The sequence below is a fragment of the Eretmochelys imbricata genome, chromosome 1, assembly GCF_965152235.1.
Source record: "Eretmochelys imbricata isolate rEreImb1 chromosome 1, rEreImb1.hap1, whole genome shotgun sequence".
Lineage (NCBI taxonomy): Eukaryota > Metazoa > Chordata > Testudines > Cheloniidae > Eretmochelys > Eretmochelys imbricata.
This window is the reverse complement of record NC_135572.1, coordinates 194,528,379-194,549,975: the sequence shown is the minus strand read 5'-3', so window position 1 is coordinate 194,549,975 and position 21,597 is coordinate 194,528,379. Positions and strand designations below refer to the sequence as shown.

The following is a 21,597-nucleotide window of genomic DNA, read 5'->3' as shown; positions in this document are numbered from 1 at the left end:
TTACATTAACATACACAAGGCAGATCTACTCCAAGGATCAGTTTAGTATTGGTGCAAATGACTAAATCTACACTTCACGCCAGTGCAAAATTTGGTCCTTAGGCACAATCCAGTTACCTTTAAGCTCTGCCAGGCAGGGACTGTTTTTTGACATTTATTTGTACAGCATGTAACACAGCGAGGGTCTGGTCTGTGACTGAGCACTACCATAATATAAATAATAAAAAATAAATAATAATAGTTGTGAGACCCAAAGGCTAAACTGGGGTTTTAGGATTGACCAGCTAATATTCCCCAAGGAGTCTTCACCCTTGTTACTTATTAAAAGAAATATGATTCAGTACCAGTTTTATAAATTTTATTAAAACGATTATACTTAAAATCAAGAAAGCATATCACTAAAACTAAACTATTAACACTACTAAACTGAATTAAAAGTTAAAGTATATTGGATTGGAATTAAATCATTACATTAATACAACAAATATTCCTTATAATTCCAAAAAGGAATCAGAGGTGGTTTTCCATTGGTAAAAACCCCAACTAAGGAGTTTTACCATTGGCAATGAAATCAAAATTTAGGAGCTGGCTGAATATTTTATAACTGAAACCAAATTATTGATTAAAGTCTTCTAAACCACAACCTCAAAGTCAAATATAAGATTCCTCCTTAGATTTCAACTGTGTGGTGTTCCTCGCCAACAACATAGATCACACAACCTCAACAAAATACTCTAGTGAGTAGAAGTCTGACAATTCTTAACAGTTTACAGCTGACAGGTTAAGTTTCTTAGGATTCTCAGACACAGAAGACACTTTTACTGAACACTTAGGAGACTGAGTTTAGGATTTTTTAAAATCTGGGGAACTTTCTTTTTTGTGCCTTCCCTGTGTAGATTTTATGGATACTCATACACACATGCACCTATACAACCACACTTTCCCACCTTAAGATTAAAGAAGGTAAGGCTAGGATGTCTCCCAACTAATAAAAACAAAAGGAAAAAAGAAAGAAAAAAAAAGCCATACATAAGATAACGGGGGTTTACAAACTCTTCAACTCTTGCAGTCCTCTAGACTCTTCTGCCATAGGAGCTGGGACTGCAGTCAGTCAAAGAGCCAGATGACATTACTAACACAGTACTTCTCACTAGTTGGACCTTGTCCTCCGGGGGCAGGGAGGCTGGCCAAAAGGCTTCCATAACACTTTAGTCAATATCTTGACTTCCTCTCCCTAAACTGCCTGGCCTTACGTCTCAAGAACACAAGTCTTCCCTCAGGTGGTTTGTTGACCCAACAGGGGAGGCTTTTTTACTTTACCCTTAATTCTTTTGGCTTGTGAATTGCGCTTACTCAGCCTGGCCTCACCTCCCTCCAATGCCTTTTGACAAATCAGGTGCCAGGCTAACACATGTTTGAGTTAGGTCATGTTTAGCTAGCATCATATTTGGGAAAAGTACTCCTTAAGCCAGCAATTAAAAAAAATATTCAATGTTTGCATGCCACAGAGGCTGCATATCCATGACTCCGAGAAAATCAAAAACACAGAATGGAGGCCATTTTTGAAGATGCTGACATGATCTCATCCAGATGAAAAGATCCTGTGATGATGTCATACCACCAGTTTATGGAAAATTAGACTCAAGTCCTATAAAAATATCTGAGTGAAAAAGACCTTTAGCAACCAAACAGCCACTCAACATCCATCCATCAGAAGAAATTAAAAATACATTTGTACATCTTAAGTCCAGGTTTCACAATCTTTTGTTAACAATGCAGCCTTACAATAATCTTTATATTTAGGAACTAGGCGATAGGAATTTTCCATCTTAACCGAAAAAGAAACACCAAAGTAAATCAGCATAGAAACCATTTACAACAGAAATAATTAAAATGTACAAGGCCTACCTCTGTATGCACTGTTTTTCTTTTTGAGTACTACTAATAATTCAAGTCTGTGGAAAGACTTCATTTGGAGTTGGATTGGACTCAGGTTGCAAATGCTTCATTCAAGAAATATATCTTGTTCCGTAACTCACATTTAGGTTCTAGACTATTTGTGTAAATAAGGGTTTTAGGATTGGGCCCTGCATTTGTGAAGTGGTGTGTGACTTTTTAGCAATAGGCCAGTTCCTGAAGTCCTTGCTCAAACAAAAACTCCAATTAACATCAATAAGAGTTTGCCTCAGTAGAAACAAAGCACCTCAGGATTCAGTCCCATAGTAAATAATGTATTTATTTCTATACCACCATAAATGTCTATGATGCTTTACAATACTTGTACATGCAGATAAAGACAGATGCTCTGCCAGGTTTACAGTCTAGAGCACTATGCTCTAAATTAAATTAAATGAAATTAAATTAAAATGAGAACAAGAGGAAGTAAAGAGGAGCTGACAACACAGGAAAGTCTAGGGAAAAAAAAGATGAGGGTGTGGACAATATTAAAACAATAAAATAAAGAACACTAGAACAAAAAGCTCACCGTTGAGAAGTATAACTGGAAAAAATCATAAGGACCTACCTCAATTTCTTCCTCCAGTTTATTAAGTGTCAATTCTGCATCATCTTCTGTTATTGCTTCTTCTTCTAGCTCCTCTGTTGGGTATGCTGGTCTGAAATAACATACATGTTCTCAGAACATTACAGCTTTCAAAACAAACAATAAATATACTTCTCAAGAAGAATTATAAACAAACAAAATTATTAGGAGAGAGTTATGGATGCTGACTATGCCCAGGTATAATGAAGCACAGTGATGAGGAATTTACATAGACAACACATTACAGACTTGACTTGAAAAATTTTCACTAGTCTAGCCTTAGAACTCAATACATGGATTCACTATTGTGCCAAACAGTACAGTTTCTCTCCTGTGAAGACACCTAGGGATTAGGTTCAGATTCATTTTCACTTGTGATTTAATCTTACAAGATTCAAGCATGAGTCACTACAGATTAATTTTTGTCTTATTGACAATGTTTAAGCGATACATAATAGTAAACAGTATATGTTAGTCATTAAATTCATTTCCTCTGTACCATTTCAGAGCCAAACTAAGGATTTTTTTTAAGTGTTTTTAAACAAAATTTCACTTCTTGGAAATTCCTCTCTGCTCACCTTTCTCCCAAATTTTCCTTCTCATCACAATATGTACTGATCTTATTGTTTAATTGCATCTAGACACTAAAGTTTACTTTACTTACCATTGAAAGAGTCAGAAATTAGGTATTGAGAGGTTATAACAAGACATCAATCAATAGGTCACTACCCAAGTGTTTGACTAGCAAAAGATAATACTATAGAGGAAGATAAACGAGAGCATTTAAACTAACCCAGCTAATCTAATCTAGTTAAATGAAAGGAAAAAAAAATTGTCCAAATTCAGCTCCGGTGTAACTCCACCAAATTGAGTGGTAGTGCATTTGGAATTCATTTGTCCTACTGTTACAAGCTTGACTGAACTAATCTTTTGAACCTGTGTAACTACAAATAAAGATTTAACACTTATTTGTTCTGGCTTCATTAATGTACACGAGGTCTGTCATCCTGTACAATTAGCATTTGTTCATTTGAAAACAAGTCATACAGGGGGATTCTTATAAGTACACTATACCTTTTCCAGCTAAAGTCAGTATGTTTCAAGGCTTCTTCAGCTAAACAATCAAGAACATAACATGCTTGCTCTCCATAACCTGCCTTTAACTTTGAAGGAGGAAAATCCACAGACCTCCCCTAAAACAAACAAATACAAGATCACTGGCCAGCAATTATGAATGTTTTCTTTCAGACAGGTAACCAGATTTTCTTGACTATTACCAAAGTGTTCACAGCATATGGTGCTTCTACAAATTTCTACCCACTTTTATTTAACTTTTTCTTTATTTAGGAAGTTTTAACAGGTTTACAAATTCTTGTCATGTAAATATCAGAGACAAAACAATAATTATAATAAATGTGCTTTTGTTTAGAGAAACATTATTCTGTAATACAATCATCAGATCTTTCTATTTAACAGGGTATTACCACATTACAGAGTGAGCATATTTACAGTACTCCACACTGTTTCTAGTGATTTTATTAAATGATGTGAAATCTCTAATTACATATATTTCAAAAATTAGGCATGTCTATTGAAAAAATTGGCCAGGTATACTGGGTTTTTTTTTGGCAGATGAACACACGGAGTATTGAATAAATCTAAATAGCTATGTATCCTCTGTTTTGATGGGTACATAATTCATACATTAATTTTTCCATATTTTTTGAACAATTCCTCTAGAGTTGGACGCACTATTTTTCTTTTTCCAATGAGAGGCTATCAACAGCTGAGCAGCTACTAGCAGATGAGAAATTAATTCATTCCCTTTTGTGTGACCATTTCCACCAGAAAGCCGCAGGAGCATTAAGTATCCAACAAGTTGTAATATTTGATTATGAATCACATCCCAATACTCTCTAATGACTGGACATAAAATCTCTTTCACCACAATTTCTCCAATATAGATATAAAGATGGAATGGGGATAAATTTTTAACCTGACTGGCATGTGGTACCATTCAAACAGTATCTTAAGAAACTTTCTTTTATGCAACACAGCGAGAGTGACAGTCCTCTTTTCCAGCTCAAATCTCATTCCTCTGGGGTAATTTGTCTGTCCAGGTCCTTTCCCCAACAGATCATGTATGGACATGTTTTTGTTAGGAAAGTTGTCTGCAAACACTCATGTAAAATTACCGGTAGTTATTTTTATGTTTCCTAACTGGCCTGACTCCATCACTTCTATTCAAGTTAGCTTTCTGTATATGACAGTTTTTCTAGAAAGTTGGGACAAATAATGTCACACTTGAAAGTAGTGGTACCATTGGAGAGTAGGATGGTTAAAGTTAGTTTCGATCTCTAAATAAGTTAGAAAAGTTTCTTTGCTGAATAGCTGGCCAACCATATGTAGTCAATGGCTTCCCCATTCTTTAAAACTCTCTGCAAATATCCAGATCTTGAACCAATGGGTGTCATTGGTGAGCGAAAATAATTTATTTATAGTTCTATCCCCAACCCACAGAATAAATGTTGCTATTTTTGAAGGGAAAGAGGATATTATTTATTAATTCATTATTATTAATTAATAATAACAACCACCATAATCTGTGGTACTCTAGAAATATTTATAGTGCTACAATTTTCTTGTTCCATAAAGATCCTGTGTTTGGCTGAGTTTGAGCATCCCCAACCCATTATTGCTTTGAGATGGCTGGCTTGACAGTACCATCAAAGAGTATTTGGAACAGCTAGGCCACTCTGTTCAATGAATTTGCACAAAGTATCTGAGCTCACTCTTGGTCGTTTCTTATTCCACATAAATACTAACATTCTTTATATTTCTGTAATCTTGAAACAGGAAAGAAATCTTTGGCAAAATATTCATTTTGATTGTGATTATTTTTCCCAAACAAGAAACTGCATACTTCCCCAAGCACTGCAGATCTTTTTGATTTGCTGAAATAGTGGTTTGACATTTAAATCACGGTGCTCTAGGCTGTTTGAGATTTGAATTCCCAGGTATTTTATAGAATTTGTTGTCCATTTGTACCCAAATATCTTCTGGAAGGACTTCAGAGTCTGGCAAATATATAGATAGCTAGCATTTCAGATGTGACAATTTCCTTTGAGTCCAGACACTTTCCCGAAGTCATGAATTTCTTTAAATACGAGTTTTAGGGAAATGTTTGGGTTAGATAAAAATAATTTCATATCATCAGCAAATAAAGCTATTTTCTGATGTGTTCCTTCAAATTCTATTCCTCTGATAGGAACAATAATCTATCTCCTGTTTAAACAGCTCCATGGCCAGCGAAAAAAGTAAAGAAGACAATGGACACCCCTGCCTAGGCCGTCTGTGTAATTCAAAGAGGGGAGATTTAGTCTTATTAACTTGCACAGTTCCTTTTGGGCTTGTGTAAATAGCATTTATCCATTTAAGGAACTGGAGGGCCAACTTCTATACAGGACATGGCTTAGAATAGAGTGTAACCGTCCGTTTCTAAAGCTCGCTCTCTGTGTCAAGTGATAACAAAACAAATGGGGGATCTTGTTTTGATCTGGAATTACGGATTATTCCAAGGACTCACTGAATAGCATCTGAATTTGTTTATCTTTAATGAATCCAGTTTGATCTGGGTTTACATAAACTGAGAGCATGGACTGCAATCAGCTAGCTAGTATTTTTGCTAAAATATTTATGTCATGATTCAGCAGTGATACATGGGCCTCTAAGAGCTGCATAAGGTAAGGCTGTTGCCAATTTTAGGGAGAACAATGATAGGAACTTCCACAACTTATGAAAGAAACTAACAGAATGGCACAGAAGGAACCCCTCAAGTGACCACACCACCACCCACATCCTTGGGGAAAAAAATCTGCAGCCAAATGGGGAGGGAGAAATCAATAGGTGGGAGTCCTGGGAGTATCTCTGAGAAGGTAACAACGATTGTGGAGAATCAAGAGCAGCAAGGCAGCTAAATGGGCAAGGAGGCAGGTAGGGGTAAATGAGAAACAGGCAAGGAACAAACAGAGCAGAAAATAGGGTATGGGAGGAGAAGCAGCAGGTTCTCACCAGCATACGGTCTGCTCATGTTCTTGTTTATAATTTTTCTGTTTATTACTGTCCTTTTTGTTTATGGAAGAACATCCTTACCATTCCAAGGAGATGCTCCATTATTAGACGTTTCCATAAGATGTCACTTTAAATATTTTAAAACAGAGTATTCATTATATAGTTTCTCTTTTTACAATAGGTTTTGAATAGCTATTGGTTGTGGAGTATTGTCTGGTTGTAACCCTCCTGTAGTTGCTGTCCATGGAATATCTATCCTCATCAGTTCTTTCTTTTAATTCAATTTTAATTCTTTTAATTTAATTCCAACTTTGTTGGAAAAACATTTCCCTATAGTTCCTGTTAACAGAGCAGTTTGTGTCAGACTTTTATGCCTTAATAGAAAAATAAAGAACTCCAAAGTATGAGCCTAATTCTGAATCACTAACATCAATGGGAATTTTAACCATTGATTTCAACAGGAGTAGGAACATTAACATTTGTACAACATTTTTTAAGAGAAAAATCTTCAGTGTGTATATAACAGTGTATTTCCCAGGCATCTTTTGTAGCAATGGAAAAAGTAAGTCTGATTTAACCCATTTTACAGAATGCTAAACTCAACTATTTTTGCGGAACACTGGTTCCTCTTCTACTGAGGTGGAGGCCATCCAAACTTCAGCCCTCTCTCCCCTTAGAAGATTGGCTAATCTCCTGAGGGACAAACTGTCTAGCAGGGGGGCATTAAACTAAAAACAAAAGGGGAAGGTTAAAAAAAGGGATGATATAAACACTCACTTAACACAAAGAGAGAGCTTGAGAACAAAATTTTTCAAGGAAGCAAAGAACATGAAGAGAAGAAATTCCTGAATTGCCTATACACCAATGCTAAGAGCCTAGGTAACAAATAAGAGCAATTGGAATCACTCATTTAATTATCATAAATTTATTCTAGCTGGTATTACTGAAACCTGGTGCAGTGATTCACATGACTGCATGTTAAAATCAATGATTATTGTGATGCTTGCAGACCAGGTGCCAGCTTGTGCCATGGCCCTAGGCCTCCCTGAACAGTTACAGATGCATAGCTGGAAACCAGTCTTGCTTACCTGTGTGTTGGCATTACTAAAATAGATATTAGATGTTAAATTGCTATGGATGTGTTTAGACTTTATAAGTGATATATATATATATATATATATATATGCATCCTACCAGCATTTCATAATCTTTATGGCCCATGGTATAAAGTTATCTTGAGTATTTGCACTGTAAACCTCTGTAATTGTGTAACTCACCAAACAGGAAAAAGAGCACTGATTAAGGTAAAGTGCTCATCCATTGCCCACTGAAGGCACATGACGTATCATGTAGCATCAAAGGACAGAGACTTTGCTGATTGCATTCCATACTCCCTCCAGGAAGGAGAGGCCTACGCATGAACTCATCTCATCAGTTTGGATAAAAGTCCCTGACAAGGAGAAATTGAATCTCTCTTTGCTGCTTGAGCTCTCACAGGGGTTGAGCTAAGAAACAAAAAGCAGAGACCCCCACAGGGTCATTCTGGGTTAGCCCTAAAAACATTCAGTGGATAGATTACTGCATCTCTGTCACCTTTTGGAACCATAGACTGTGACTCATTTGTGCTTATATGTTGCCTGCTTTAAGCTGTAAATAACTCTTTCTCTCTTTTTCCTACTTAATAAATCCTTAATTAGTTTACTATAGAAATGGCTACCAGTGTTGTCTTTGGTGTGAGATCTAAGGTACAAATTGATCTGAGGTAAGCGATCGGTCTCTTGGGACTGGGAGCAACCTGAATATTTTGTGAGTTTTGGTTTAAGTGACCATTTATCATTAAGTCCAGTTCGCCTGGATGGCAAGATAGACTAGAGTGCTCAAGGGGCTGTCTGTGACTCCATGATAAGACTGTTACAGTGATCCAGGAGTTCACATTTGTTACTGGGTTGGTGAAACCTAATTACAATGCACACCATCAGTTTGCTGTGTCTGTCCGGCTTTGACAGTCTGTTCTGAGGATGGCAATCACGGCTGTGAACCACTCCAGACAGCATGACAGTTGCAAACTATTTAGGAAGGACATATATAAAAGGGGAGGGAGAGAGGCATTCTAGGTAAAAAATGGCATTAGCTGTTTCCCAGTCACTGATAACTTGGAAGAAAATGATAGTGAATGCAGATAAAACATGAGATGGGGTATTAGTTGGTGTCCGCTAGAGAACACCAAATCGCACAAGGGAACAGAATGACCAGCTTCTTATGTGCCTAACTATAATGTCTTGGGGAAAAAACCCTATGTGATCATGGGAACTTCAATTAGAGTGACATATACTGTCCTGGTAATAGAATATCCTTGGAATTTCTGATTCAAAAAGTGTTGCATCCAACATGCAACAAAAGACAAACACTGGTAGCCAATTCTATAGCAAACTAATTAAGGGTTTATTAAGTAGGAAAAAGAGAGAGAGTTATTTACAGCTTAAAGCAGGCAACGTATAAGCACAAATGAGTAGTGGACCTTGTCTTGACAGATAAAGAGGAACTGATCATAGAACTAAAAAATTAGTGGTAACTTAGGTACCAACTAACTTAATGTATCTTTTTGATGAGATTACAAGTTTGATGGATAAAGGTCATAGCACTGATAATATACTTAGGCTGATGACTGCTCTGCCTCTTTGGCGACAGTGACCTTAATAATTTGTGTGTGTTTACAGTGAGGGACTGGAAACTGCAGGGAAATGTTTCTGGGGAGCAGAGAAACTTGGGTTCACTGATTGTTACCTGCAAGGCAAGGTTTGGACTGGTAGAGTCTCGCGGAGTTTGCTGGCAAGGCAGATAGGCTGGAGTGTCAAAAGGGAGCTGAGACACAGTTTAGCAACAGCACAGCTCTCAGTTGCTGTGGCAGAGGAGTGACACAGGATATGTTTACACTGTAATAAAACACTCCCGGCTGGCCCACGTCAGTTGACTCTAGCTTGAGGGCCTTGGGCTGTGGGGCTATAAAACTGCAGTGTAGACATTCAAGCTCCAGCTTGAACCAACAGTTGCTTACAGTTCTGGGTATCCTGAGGAGAGCAACAGATGTATAACAAGACCTAGTGTCTGGAAGCTGAAGCTAGACAAATTCAGACTGGAAAAAAAGGCATTAATTTTTAACAGTGAGGGCAATTAACCATTGGAACAATTTACCAAGAGTCGTGGTGAATTCTCCATCACTGGCAATTGTTAAACCAAGATTGAAGGTTTTTCTAAAAGTTATGATCTAGGAATTATTTTGGGGAAGTTCTATGGCCGGCGTTATACAGGCACTCAGGCTCACTAGATGATCGTAACAGTCTCTTCTGGCCTTGGTATCTATGAACTACTCAGAGCTGCGTGTGTGTGATAATAGCAATCAAGGTTAAGAGAAAGCTTACAGTAGAATGAAGCCATTTTTGCAGTTCACTACAGGGAATTAGCGGCCCCAGACTTTATAAGCTTCATGTTAAGTTTCATGGTATGAAACTTACAACTAACAAGAGTCTGTCAAGTCTTCAGAATTGTAAGCATAGAGATTGAAGAAGCAATTACTACCATTTCTAAAGTTTATAAGCACATCTAACACACCTTTGAAAACACAAAAATATTTTCAACACTTACAAATGATCGCAACTCTGAGAGTATGTTTGATATTGTTGCGTTGGGGTCATCATATTCTTGTGGCTGTTCGAAGGGATGTCCTGCTTTAGTAATCAGCCAAGCAGCAAGAGTGCAAAACATGTAGAACTGCTCGCCGGGATTAATGGGCAATGCAAAGTAGTGCCTGTTTAAAAAGGGAAAAAAGTTAAACATGGGATTCTCTGAACCTTAGAAGCCTCAGTTATAGGGCAACACAGCATTGGAAAGCAGTTTCCTTAACAAGTTAGTTTGTGATAAGCTATTCACTTTTAGTAGCTTCCACTATAAATAAGGTCACAAAATGAGGCCACCCAAGCCACTAGTATCTATCATGTATGTGACACACATAGAAAGAAAGACTACAGGTTTTACATGCAGTTTACATCTCCTGCCTTTAGTGAATGAGCAACCAACAAGTATGTCTTAATGAGCAAATAATTTGAGAGTGTTTTTGGAGTCCTCTGTGGAACCAAACAGACCTTGGTCCTCCTTCTCCACCTGGCTCATGCAGTTTCAATTACTCTGAATTGAGCTAGCCTCTTGCTTTTTATAAAACCCCAAATAACTCTTCTACAGCACTCTCAGACCCTTAAAATACAGTGGGCTCAATTCTCTTCCCCCTTCCTGCTGACTTCCATGAATTCAGAATCTGGCCCTATTATTCCAAAGGCATCACCATCAAGTGATTACCTTGCAAGGGTCTATACAAAATGTTCCTTCCAACAAATTGTACACAGAATAACATTAATTTGACTGATGGTAGATTTCTAATGTTTCACTAAAGGAAAAAAATGCAGTGTGAAAATAATTAGTTTCAATTCCCATGAGTGGCCAAATGAAAAAAATTGGTAATAAATCTATAGAAAAACAATAAGCAAAATAAATAAATAATCAATATCAAAGGGCTGTTAACCCTAATTTAAAAAAAAAAAAAAGTCAGGAAAGAATTAATTCCAAATTTAAATATAAACCCATCTAGGAGAATACTAAAACAAATGGCTAATTTTCAAAACTTACATTCCTTAAAAAGACTTCCTTACATTTATCAGGAAAGCTCATTAGATGAAATATTAGACATTTGGAAGAACTGTTCGTAGAGGGGCCAAGGAAGAAGCCCAAAGAGGAAGAGGCAATGCAGAAGGACCCAGTGCCTGGCAAGTGGAAGTCACATTCTTTGTTATTATAATAAATGGGAGGCATTTTGGGCTATGATCCATTTAACTGTTATTTCGGAAGATATTACATGCAGGAGGTTTATTTAGCTTCTGTTGAGAAGAGAAGCAATGCCATTTCTGTGGCGCCATTTCCATGCTCCCCAACACCACATGGGATCCAAGATAGAGTCCCAGAGAGGAAAAACAACTGAGATGCAACTAGCTTTGTTTAGATTAGCATTTACTAAAGCATGCTTATTTTACAAGATGCTTATTGTTACAAAAAGGGATCTGGGTAGCAGGCACAAGTGCATATTTCAGGAAGCTACCGGTCTGTTTGTAACGGTCATGCTGGAGCACTGTTTTGAGTTTCACTGCTGTTGGCGTTGCTGTAGTGTCCTAGGCTGTTTTCATTACAGGTCCCAATGGCAACAAAGCTCCCTGAGGATGGCTATATTTTCTTAGGCCCCTGTTTAGTCGCAGTATGCTGTCTGCGGTGTGAGAGGGAGGCTGTCAATTCTACAGCTATATAGCACGCACACCCTAGCTCAGCATATTATTGATTTTTTTGCCCAACTTTTCATCCACGCCAGGCTGGTCAAGCTTGAAAACCAGGTGGTAGAAACTCCAAATGATCAGCCAGATTCTGGAGCAGGGCATAGTTGTAGTGCCCACCTCTGTAATTCACTAGCCGTCTCCATTCATTGTTATGCTGTTCAGTCACCAGCCTCTTAAAAAAAAAAAAATCTATCTATGCAAAGGAGGTTTTTCAATGTTACTGTAGTATGCTTTGTTCTTAAACTGTTTTGGTTGTAACATAGGACAAGTCCAAGTTTTAGAAAAAGTTTCATATGGATTCAGATTCTCTAATAAAACCTATCTCCATATTTAAGCTCTACCGCCTACAAAAAATATAACTGGGAAACATTCTTAGGGCTTCCAATTTTAGATTTTAACTAGGGCTGCCAAGCGATTAAAAATTTAATCACGATTAACTGCACTATTAAACGATAATAAAACATTTGTTTAAATATTTTTTAATGTTTTCTACATTTTTTAATATATTGATTTCAATTTCAACACAGAATACAAAGTGTACAGTGCTCCCTTTATATTTATTTTTGACTACAAATATTTGCACTGTAAAAAACAAAATAGCATTTTTCAGGTCACCTAAGTACAGTAGTGCCATCTCTGTATCATGAAAGTTGAACTTAAAACTGTAGAATTATGTACAAAAAATAACTGCATTCAAAAATAAAAGAATGTAAAACTGTAGAGCCTATGAGTCCACTCAGTCTCGTTCATCCCATCGCTCAGACAAACAAGTTTTTTTACATTTGCAAGAGATAATGTTGCCTGCTTCTTGTTCACAATGTCACTGAAAGTGAGAACAGGTGTTCATATTGCACGGTTGCAGCCAGCGTTGCAAGGTATTTACATGCCAGATGTGCTAAAGATTCATATGTCCCTTCATGCTTCATCAACCATTCCAGAGGACATGCATCCATGCTGATGACAGGTTCTGCTCGATAACGATCCAAAACAATGTGGACCGATGCATGTTCATTTTCATCATCTGAGTCAGATGCTACCAGCAGAAGGTTGATTTTCTTTTTTGGTGGTTCGGGTTCTGTAGTTTCTGCACTGGAGTGTTGCTCTTTTAAGACTTCTGAAAGCATGCTCCACACTTCATCCCTCTCAGATTTTGGAAGGCACTTCAGATTCTTAAACCTTGGGTTGAATGATGTAGCTATTTCACATTGGTACCTGCTTTGTGTTTTGTCAAATCTGCAGTGAAAGAGTTCTTAAAATTAAAATGTGCTGAGTCATCTGAGACTATACTATAACATTAAATATTTTGCAGAAATTGGGTAAAACAGAGCCGGAGACATACAATTCTCCCCCAAGGAGTTCGGTCACAAATTCAATTAACGCATTATTTTTTTTAACTGGTGTCATCAGCATGGAAGCATGTCCTCTGGAATGGCAGCCAAAGCATGAAGGGGCATACGAACGTTTAGCATATCTGGCACGTACATACCTTGCAATGCATGGGACTTTTGTAGCCAGCATTGATTTGTTTTTGAGTGCAGTTATGTAACACACACACAGAAATCTACATTTGTATGTTGCACTTTCACGATAAAGAGATTGCACTACAGTACTTGTATGAGGTAAACTGAAAAAATACTATGTCTTTTATCATTTTTATAGTGCAAATATTTGTAATAAAAAATAATCATAAAAAGTGAACAGTGTATACTTTGTATTCTGTGTTGTAATTGAAATCTGTATATTTGAAAAAGTAGAAAAACATCCAAAATATTTAATAAATTTCAATTGGTATTTTACAGATTAACAGTGCGATTAAAATAGCGATTAATTATAATTAATTTTTTTAATCACAATAATTTGAGTTAATCGTGTGAGTTAACTGCGATTAACCGACAGCACTGGTTTCAACTGTTTAGATGCTCTCCAATACCCCCCCGCCAAATAAATGCATTGTTTATTCAACCACCACCACCAAACCACCAGAAATGGTTACTCAATTCATGCTGACTTCACCCCTTTCCCAGGGCAGTATGTTTATACAAGCAACCGAAACCTCAGTATACTGCCAAGCCCACATAAAATATAGCAGTGGCACATACATTTCAAGGCTCATAACAGCTTACAAACATCACACACCTTCATCTACATCACCATGTGAACCTAGGATGAGGTTACACAAGGCATGTCTGATATCCTTTGCCTACCTGGATCCAGCCCCACTAAAGACAGGTGCACTTTCTGGTTGCTGTATTGGGCCTGCAAACCAGCAACATTTACACTCCACTCCAAGCAAAAATGCTCTCCTCGTGCCTCATAGGTGTTGTGCAGTGTGCAGCATGCCACAATGATATTGGCAACACTGGGAAGGCAGCACAGTCTTTCCCTGAGTCTGCCAAATGTGCACTCCATCCTCATCCCACAATCACTAAGCCTGAAACTGAACCTTCCTTTGCCAGAGCTTTTGAAGTCAGGGTATGGTTTAATGAGCCATGTCAGAAAAGGGTAAGAAGGATCCCCTAAAATTAGTGGGCACAGAGACCCTGTCACTTGGAGGGACTAGTGCATGCTTGTCCAAAAAGGGACCAAAGTCACAAAACTGCATTAAAAATAATAAGATTTAAAACCAAAACAAAACAAAAACAGAGTTCTTTTTATTTACCTTCTGTGTTTTGAATGTTTGCAATGTACTAGGATCACATTTTCATACTTTATGCCTGAACAATAAGGGCTAGATTATTTTTATATAAAAACAAATGAAGAATCTCATATTCCCATGACTCCAAAGCTAGGGCTTTAAGGAACACACCAATTTTCATGGGACTTCTGATAAAAATCACAAGAGCTGACAACACTGCAATCTGCCAATGTACAACAAGTTGTAGGATTGAGACCTTAGATTGTAAACTCTTCAGGGCAGGAACTGGCACATCCTCTTAGATGCAAGTACTTCACACAACAGTATGGGTTCCTGATCCCATTGGGAGCCTTTGGGCGCTAATACGGTATAAGTAATAATTTCACTAGTTCTCCAGTCTCTGTAGTTATCCAAGGCAGATGAAACCTGAATATCTCATAATACTTATTTTTAAAAATAGACACAAACTTCAAAGAAAAAGAAACAAGACTTTTGGGAAGTTAACAAACTTGACAAGAGTTAGGGCTTGTCTACACTTATGCTATGTCTACACTAGCACTTTTGTTGGTAAAATTTTTGTCGGTCAGGGGTGCAAAAAAAACCACACCCCGACTGCCAAAAGCGCCAGTGTGGACAGAGCTGAGTCGGCAGGAGACACATAGCTACTGCCACTTGATGGGGGTGGTTTAATTATGTCCTTGGGAGAGCCCTCTCCTGCTGGCATAGGGCGGCTACACAGGAGACCTTACAGCAGCACAGCTGCAGCAGTTCAGTTGTTGTGTCATAAGGTCCCTAGTGTAGACATAGTTTTATAGTGCTGCAGCTGCAGCACTGTAGGGCTTAATGAAGATGCTACCTATGACAATGGGAAAGTATAGCTAGATCGGTATAACTATGTTGCTCAGGGGGGTGGATTTTCCACACTGCTGAGCGATGTAGTTCTACCAACTTAAGGTTGTAGCATAGACCAGGGCATAAGTAGACAGCTTGCGTACTGCAACCAGTGCCAATCCTGCTAACGAATATCTTGCCCTTTCCTTGTGCGCCCCGTTCTGTCTGAACCCGTTCTTTCCCACCTCATGCTTAGATTGTCAGCTCTTTGGGAAAGGGACCATCTTTCTTTTCCTGGGCTGTACAGGGCCTGGCACAACAGGGTCCTGGTCCACGACAAAACCCACTCCCGTCCAAACCCACTCCCGTCCAAGAAGCGAGCAACAAACCACTCCTACGCTCCCCGGTGTGTGTGTGGTGCGTGTGGTGCGGGTGGGAGGTCAGTTGCTGCCAAGAGGCCCACATACATCCCCATGCCCCACGCACCCAGACTGTGGAGGGGTCAGACCCAGCAGCCTCCGTGCCCAGCAAGGAGAAGAGGGTGAGAGACAACCAGCCCCGCCCCCGACGCTGGCAGAGCATAGCCCGTCCCAGTGCTGAGCTGCGGCTGCCGGGGGCGGGCACCGCCCCTTCAATCCCAGCAGGCCCCGCTCCCGGGGACACCGTCCCCTGCCCCTCCCCCGCGTGTGGGTGGGCGGGAGAAGAATGGGCCCGAGTCCCGGGGCGGCAGCGCGGGTCAGGGGTCACCTGGACAGGGGCCGCAAATGGTGGCGCCGCAGCGCCGCCTCCTCCTCGTAGTTCAGCAGCTTCAGCTTCTCCAGCAGATCCTCCATCATCGCAAACATGTGATAGGCCGCGCCCGGGCCCCGCTCCGCCGCCGCCGCCGCCTCCAGCTCCTCCCCGCCGCGGCGGGCGCCCCCGGCAGCCTCGTCCGCCATCAGCAGCCCCCCACCGCAGAGTCGGACCCGCAGCCCAGCCGCGTCACCGGGGAAACAAACACCACCCCCTGACCAATCACCTCTTCGCCACGCCTCTCCCAGCGGCTGCCGCTACTCGGAGCTACCAATCATTTCCCCGCTGTGGCTCAGGCCGCGCCATGGAATACTTTTCACCAATCATCTTCCCAGACTCTGGCACAGGCCCGCCCCCCCGCTCACTCATCCAATCACCTCTCAGAGCCCCGCCCCCTCATCCTGTGATGAAACGGGCTTCAGACTCGGCTACGCATTTTGCGTGCATCACTTCCGCTCGAACACTGTAGAGCAAAACTCTGGAGACTGGGCTGCACGGATAGGTTGCAGAGCAGTCACGCCCCTGCCTTCCGGTGGGGGCAGGCTTCGCTTCATCTCCCCCGCCCATTGATTGGCTGAGCGCAAAAAGGGGAGGGAGGAGCCGTAGGAGCGCACAAGGGGGCGGGGCTGAGTGCCAGAGCCGAGAGGTGATTGGAGGAACGGCCAGAGGGCCGCCCCCGCCACTACTCCTTCTTCGCAGTCTGGGCGGTGGGCGGGTGACGTCTCACCCTTAGCCGGGCTGGGGGGGGGGGGGGCGCTGCGAGCGCCACGGGCCCCCACAGTGGGGAGCAGGCGGGGGACCCGCAGCAGCCGCCCCACCCACGGAGGAGCGGGCGGGAAGCGACCCCCATACGCCGTCCCTGCTGCCCACGCTCCGGGGAGGGGGCGGCGGACGCCTCGGGGGCGCCGCCCCTTGGCTGCAGGGCGGAGCGGAATATGGCTGAGCTGAAGTCAGAGCCCTGGCGTGGTGACGAGACTGGCTGCAGCTGGGGGTGGGGGGCAGCTCGCGCCCTTGCTGTGTCTGTGAAAAGAAAAGGAGTACTTGTGGCACCTTAGAGACTAACCAGTTTATTTGAGCATAAGCTTTCATGAGCTACAGCTCACTACATTGGTCACTTAAGATGCGCTATTACCAGCAGGAGAGTGGGGTGGGGGAGAGAAAACCTTTTGAAGGGATAATCAAGGTGGGACATTTCAAGCACATTTCCAGGAGTTAACAAGGTCTGAGGAACGGGGTAGGGGAGGAATAAACAAGGGGAAACAACCTCAGCCTGGACCAGTCCATACAAGAGATCCACTTTCTGGACACTACGGTGCTAATAAGAGATGGTCACATAAACACCACCCTATACCAGAAACTTACTGACCACTATTCCTCCGTACATGCCTCCAGCTTTCACCCTGACCACACCACACAATCCATTGTCTACAGCCAAGATCTGCGATACAACCGCATTTGCTCCAACCCCTCAGACAGAGACAAACACCTACAAGATCTCTATAAAGCATTCTTACAACTACAATACCCACCTGCTGAGCCAGAAGAGTACCCAGAAGTCACCTACTACAGGACAGGCCCAACAAAGAAAATAACAGAACACCACTAGCCGTCACCTTCAGCCCCCAACTAAAACCTCTTCAACGCATTATCAAGGATCTACAACCTATCCTGAAGGACGACCCATCACTCTCACAAATCTTGGGAGACAGGCCAGTCCTTGCCTACATACAGCCCCCCAACCTGAAGCAAATACCAGCACACAAATCAGATGTCAAGAATTATAACATAACCAGTCGGAGAACGCTTCAATGTCTCTAGTCACTTGATTTCTGATCTCAAAGTGACTACCCTTCAACAAAAAAACTTGGAAAACAGACTCCAACGAGAGACTGCTGAATTGGAATTAATTTGCACATTGGATACAATTAACTTAGGCTTGAATAGAGACTGGGAGTGGTTGAGTCATTATACTAAGTAAAACTATTTCCCCTTGTTTATTCCTCCCCCCTCCCCACTGTTCCTCAGATGTTCTTGTTAATTCCTGGAAATGTGCTGGAAATGGCCCATCTTGATCACTTCAAAAGGTTTTCTCTCCCCCACCCCACTCTCCTGCTGATAATAGCTCATCTTAAGTGATCACTCTCCTTATAATGTGTATTTTTTCATGGTCTGTGTGTATATAAAATCTCCTCACTGTACTTTCCACTTTATGCATCTGATGAAGTGAGCTGTAGCTCATGAAAGCTTATGCTCAAATAAATTGGTTAGTCTCTAAGGTGCCACAAGTACTCCTTTTCTTTTTGCGAATACAGACTAACATGGCTGCTACTCTGAAACCTGTCTCTCTATGACGCATGGAGTTAGTTTCCCAGACCTGAACCAGAGCTGTGGGTAAGCTGGAAAGCTTTGGCTCTCTCACCAGCAGAAGTGGGTCCAATAAAAGAGGTTACCTCACCCCCCCATCATCTCTCTGGGGTCTGGCAGGGTTTCGGTGTTGAGAGTTGGTAGAGTTTTAAGAACAAGGATGTGTGAAGGCTCCACCCCTGTGTTTTTGGGAGGGTAAGTCTAGGGGTTTGGGAAGTGGGATGGTTTCCACTTGCTCCTGAGGATAAATGTGGCCTGAGCCTGTGCGTTTCCCATTGTCAGTGTCAGCTTGGTAGCACCTCGCTTTTAGAGGATGAAATACATCTGCTGCTCCATGAAAGGCACAAACCCAGCTGCATACAAGGGTACTACCAAATACTTACTGGGAACAGATTTCTCCTGTCCCCAAAACCTTTCAGCTGCAGTAAATGAGTTTGGTAATTTTAGGTTTCAGAGTAGCAACCATGTTAGTCTGTATCCACAAAAAGAACATGAGTACTTGTGGCACCTTAGAGACTAACCAATTTATTTGAGCATAAGCTTTCGTGAGCTACAGCTCACTTCATCGGATGCATACTGTGGAAAATACAGAAGATGTTTTTATACACACAAATCATGAAAAAATGGGTGTTTTATCACTACAAAAGGTTTTCTCTCCCCCCACCCCACTCTCCTGCTGGTAATAGCTTATGTAAAGTGATCACTCTCCTTACAATGTGTATGATAATCAAGGAGGGCCATTTCCAGCACCTGTGGCACCTTAGAGATTAATGCATTTATTTGAGCATAAGCTTTCATGAGCTACAGCCCACTTCATTGGATGCATAGAATGGAACATATAGTAAGAAGATAGATATGTACATACATAGAACATGAAAAAGTGGAGTAAGAGGCTAATTAATTAAGATGAGCTATTATCAGCAGGAGAAAAAAAACTTTTGTAGTGATAATCAAGATGGCCCATTTAGACAGTTGACAAGAAGGTGTGACGATATTTAACATAGGGAAATAGATTCAATGTGTGTAATGACCTAGCCACTCCCAGTCTCTATTCAAACCCAAGTTAATGGTATCTAGTTTGCATATTATAAGAACAATAAACTTTCAGTCCTCAAGTCTTAATGGCATGGTTCAATAGACTTTTGACCTCCAAGGAATGTTGCTTACCCCACCCACCTCTTTTTACAGAGAGACATAGTTCAGTTTTGAACAACGGACTTTGTGCTTCAAGGGACAGCACTGATTTCGTTTACTGTGAGTACCATTTCTGTAATTTAGACCAAATGCTTAACAAAAATAAAAATACAAATATGATTAACTGCTGTTAAAGATGAGGAAATGTGAGTTGTGCTATTTTTAGAATGGATTTGTTCGGTCAGTAATTTAACTATGTTTGACTTCTTAAAGTACTTTCAAAACTAAAATGCCATAGTTATTGTCATATTTATTCCTTTAATACATTTGTTTATGGGTTTCTTACTACTTAGTCTGTTGCCTGAACTCAGGCTTACAATTCTTTGTCTAAATTTCAACACTGAATCTGATTTTTTATTTACTACCATTAAGTTTGACTTGCTAACAACTTTTCAAAGCTAATGTGAATTCAAATATCAGTCAGTCATTAAGAATATATGCAGTGTAGTTTTAACTCTGTCTTAATATACAGTCTTAATGGAGAGACAAGGTGGATGAGGTAATATCTTTTATGGGACCAGCTTCTGTTGTGTTTTTGTTTTCATTTCAGGTGGCTAAATTTAGGAACTTCCATTGTTCTATACAGTGTAATTGTAGTGGTGTCTGCTGCAGGATATTAGAGGGACAAGGTGGCTGAGGTCCAAAAAAAATATGACCTCACCCTCTTTGTCTCTCCATTAAGAATATACTCACAAAATGTTTAGAACCTCTAACAATTTGAAGAATATTACACTAGGTCAAACATGGCTTTGTTCTATAGATCCGTCTCAGCCAGTATACCCACTGATTTTTATCAAGTCTGTCTTTTATTTGGGCTAAATGGCAGGAGCAGTTAAATGCCCCTTTGTGTAGTGATAGCTGAAGCAAGAGGAAGCCAGCACACAAGGCAAGGTGCCACAGGGCAAGCCCAATCAGAAGCTAAGCCATGTAAGTAGAAGGGTTTACCTGGGGACTGACTGGAAAAGCAGAGACTGGGGGATTGATTGGTTTCATTTCTGTTGTGTATTTGAGAGAGTGAGTGAGGCAGGAAGCTAAGAGACAGAGCTTCTTTTGAACACAGAACTCACTAGAGAGGCAGGCTCAGATTTCTGGGTACGGAAAACACCTCTTGTTTAATTGGCACAGTTCAAGGCATCGGCACCTGTACTCCCTCTCTGTGGTCCAGCAAGTGCACCTGCTCAAGGCTTCTGGCTTCCTAGCTGTTGCCGCTGTTTGGTGGAGATAGGAGTCTGTTTTTCCGACTGCGGTATTTCCATGCTGAACGGTTTCCTGACTATACTGCAACCTCCCCAGCATCAGCCAGACTACCTAAGCAGGCTTACTTCATTTCTCTCCTTATAGATGTATACTGTGTAATTGCCACTGTTAACTTACCACACAGCTCTTTATAGCAAGCACATTTATTCTTAAGGTGAAAGCATTATAGAAAACATTAAAAACAACAAAAGAACAACATGCATACTGATATGCTTATCAGAGATCACCCCATCACTCCCAAAAGGGCTCTGGTTGGTGATTAGTTCTTCAAACCCCACATAGGGATCTCTCCTGTGGTCACAAAATCATCACAACTTCAGCTCAGAATCAGCACATTCACTCTTTTGGGGCCTCAGTAAGCCAAAGCAATTCCAAAGTTTCCTAAGGAATAGGGCCCTCCATGAGTGGGAGATCCTGCCTGTTTGCTGGATCAGGTAGAAGGCCTTGAGTCAGTTTAAACTGAGGCTATTTATCCCAAAATCCTTTGTCTATTCGTCCCTGGAGAATCCAGTTTCAACCAGTATATGCAAGCCTCTCTC

The 21,597-nt window shown here is 40.8% G+C and overlaps 1 protein-coding gene across 7 annotated transcripts in view; it reads right to left on the bottom strand.

Moving 5' to 3' along the window:
* Positions 1 to 16,534, bottom strand: part of IFT57 (intraflagellar transport 57) — a 33,955-nt gene extending 17,421 nt beyond the window's left edge. For 3 of the 7 annotated variants that reach the window (XM_077820964.1, XM_077820986.1, XM_077821006.1), the window contains exons 1-4: positions 16,199 to 16,434; positions 10,256 to 10,418; positions 3,617 to 3,735; positions 2,525 to 2,615 (exon numbers count right to left, since the gene is read on the bottom strand). In XM_077820964.1, coding sequence (XP_077677090.1) covers positions 2,525 to 2,615; positions 3,617 to 3,735; positions 10,256 to 10,418; positions 16,199 to 16,389 — 564 coding nt within the window. In that variant the 5' untranslated portion in view covers positions 16,390 to 16,434. Of the gene's footprint in view, positions 1 to 2,524; positions 2,616 to 3,616; positions 3,736 to 10,255; positions 10,419 to 16,198; positions 16,440 to 16,469 lie in introns of those variants that run through there. The other 4 variants (XR_013346571.1, XM_077821015.1, XM_077820996.1 and 1 more) reach the window with 3 other exon arrangements.
* Between the last annotated feature and the right edge of the window lie 5,063 nt (positions 16,535 to 21,597).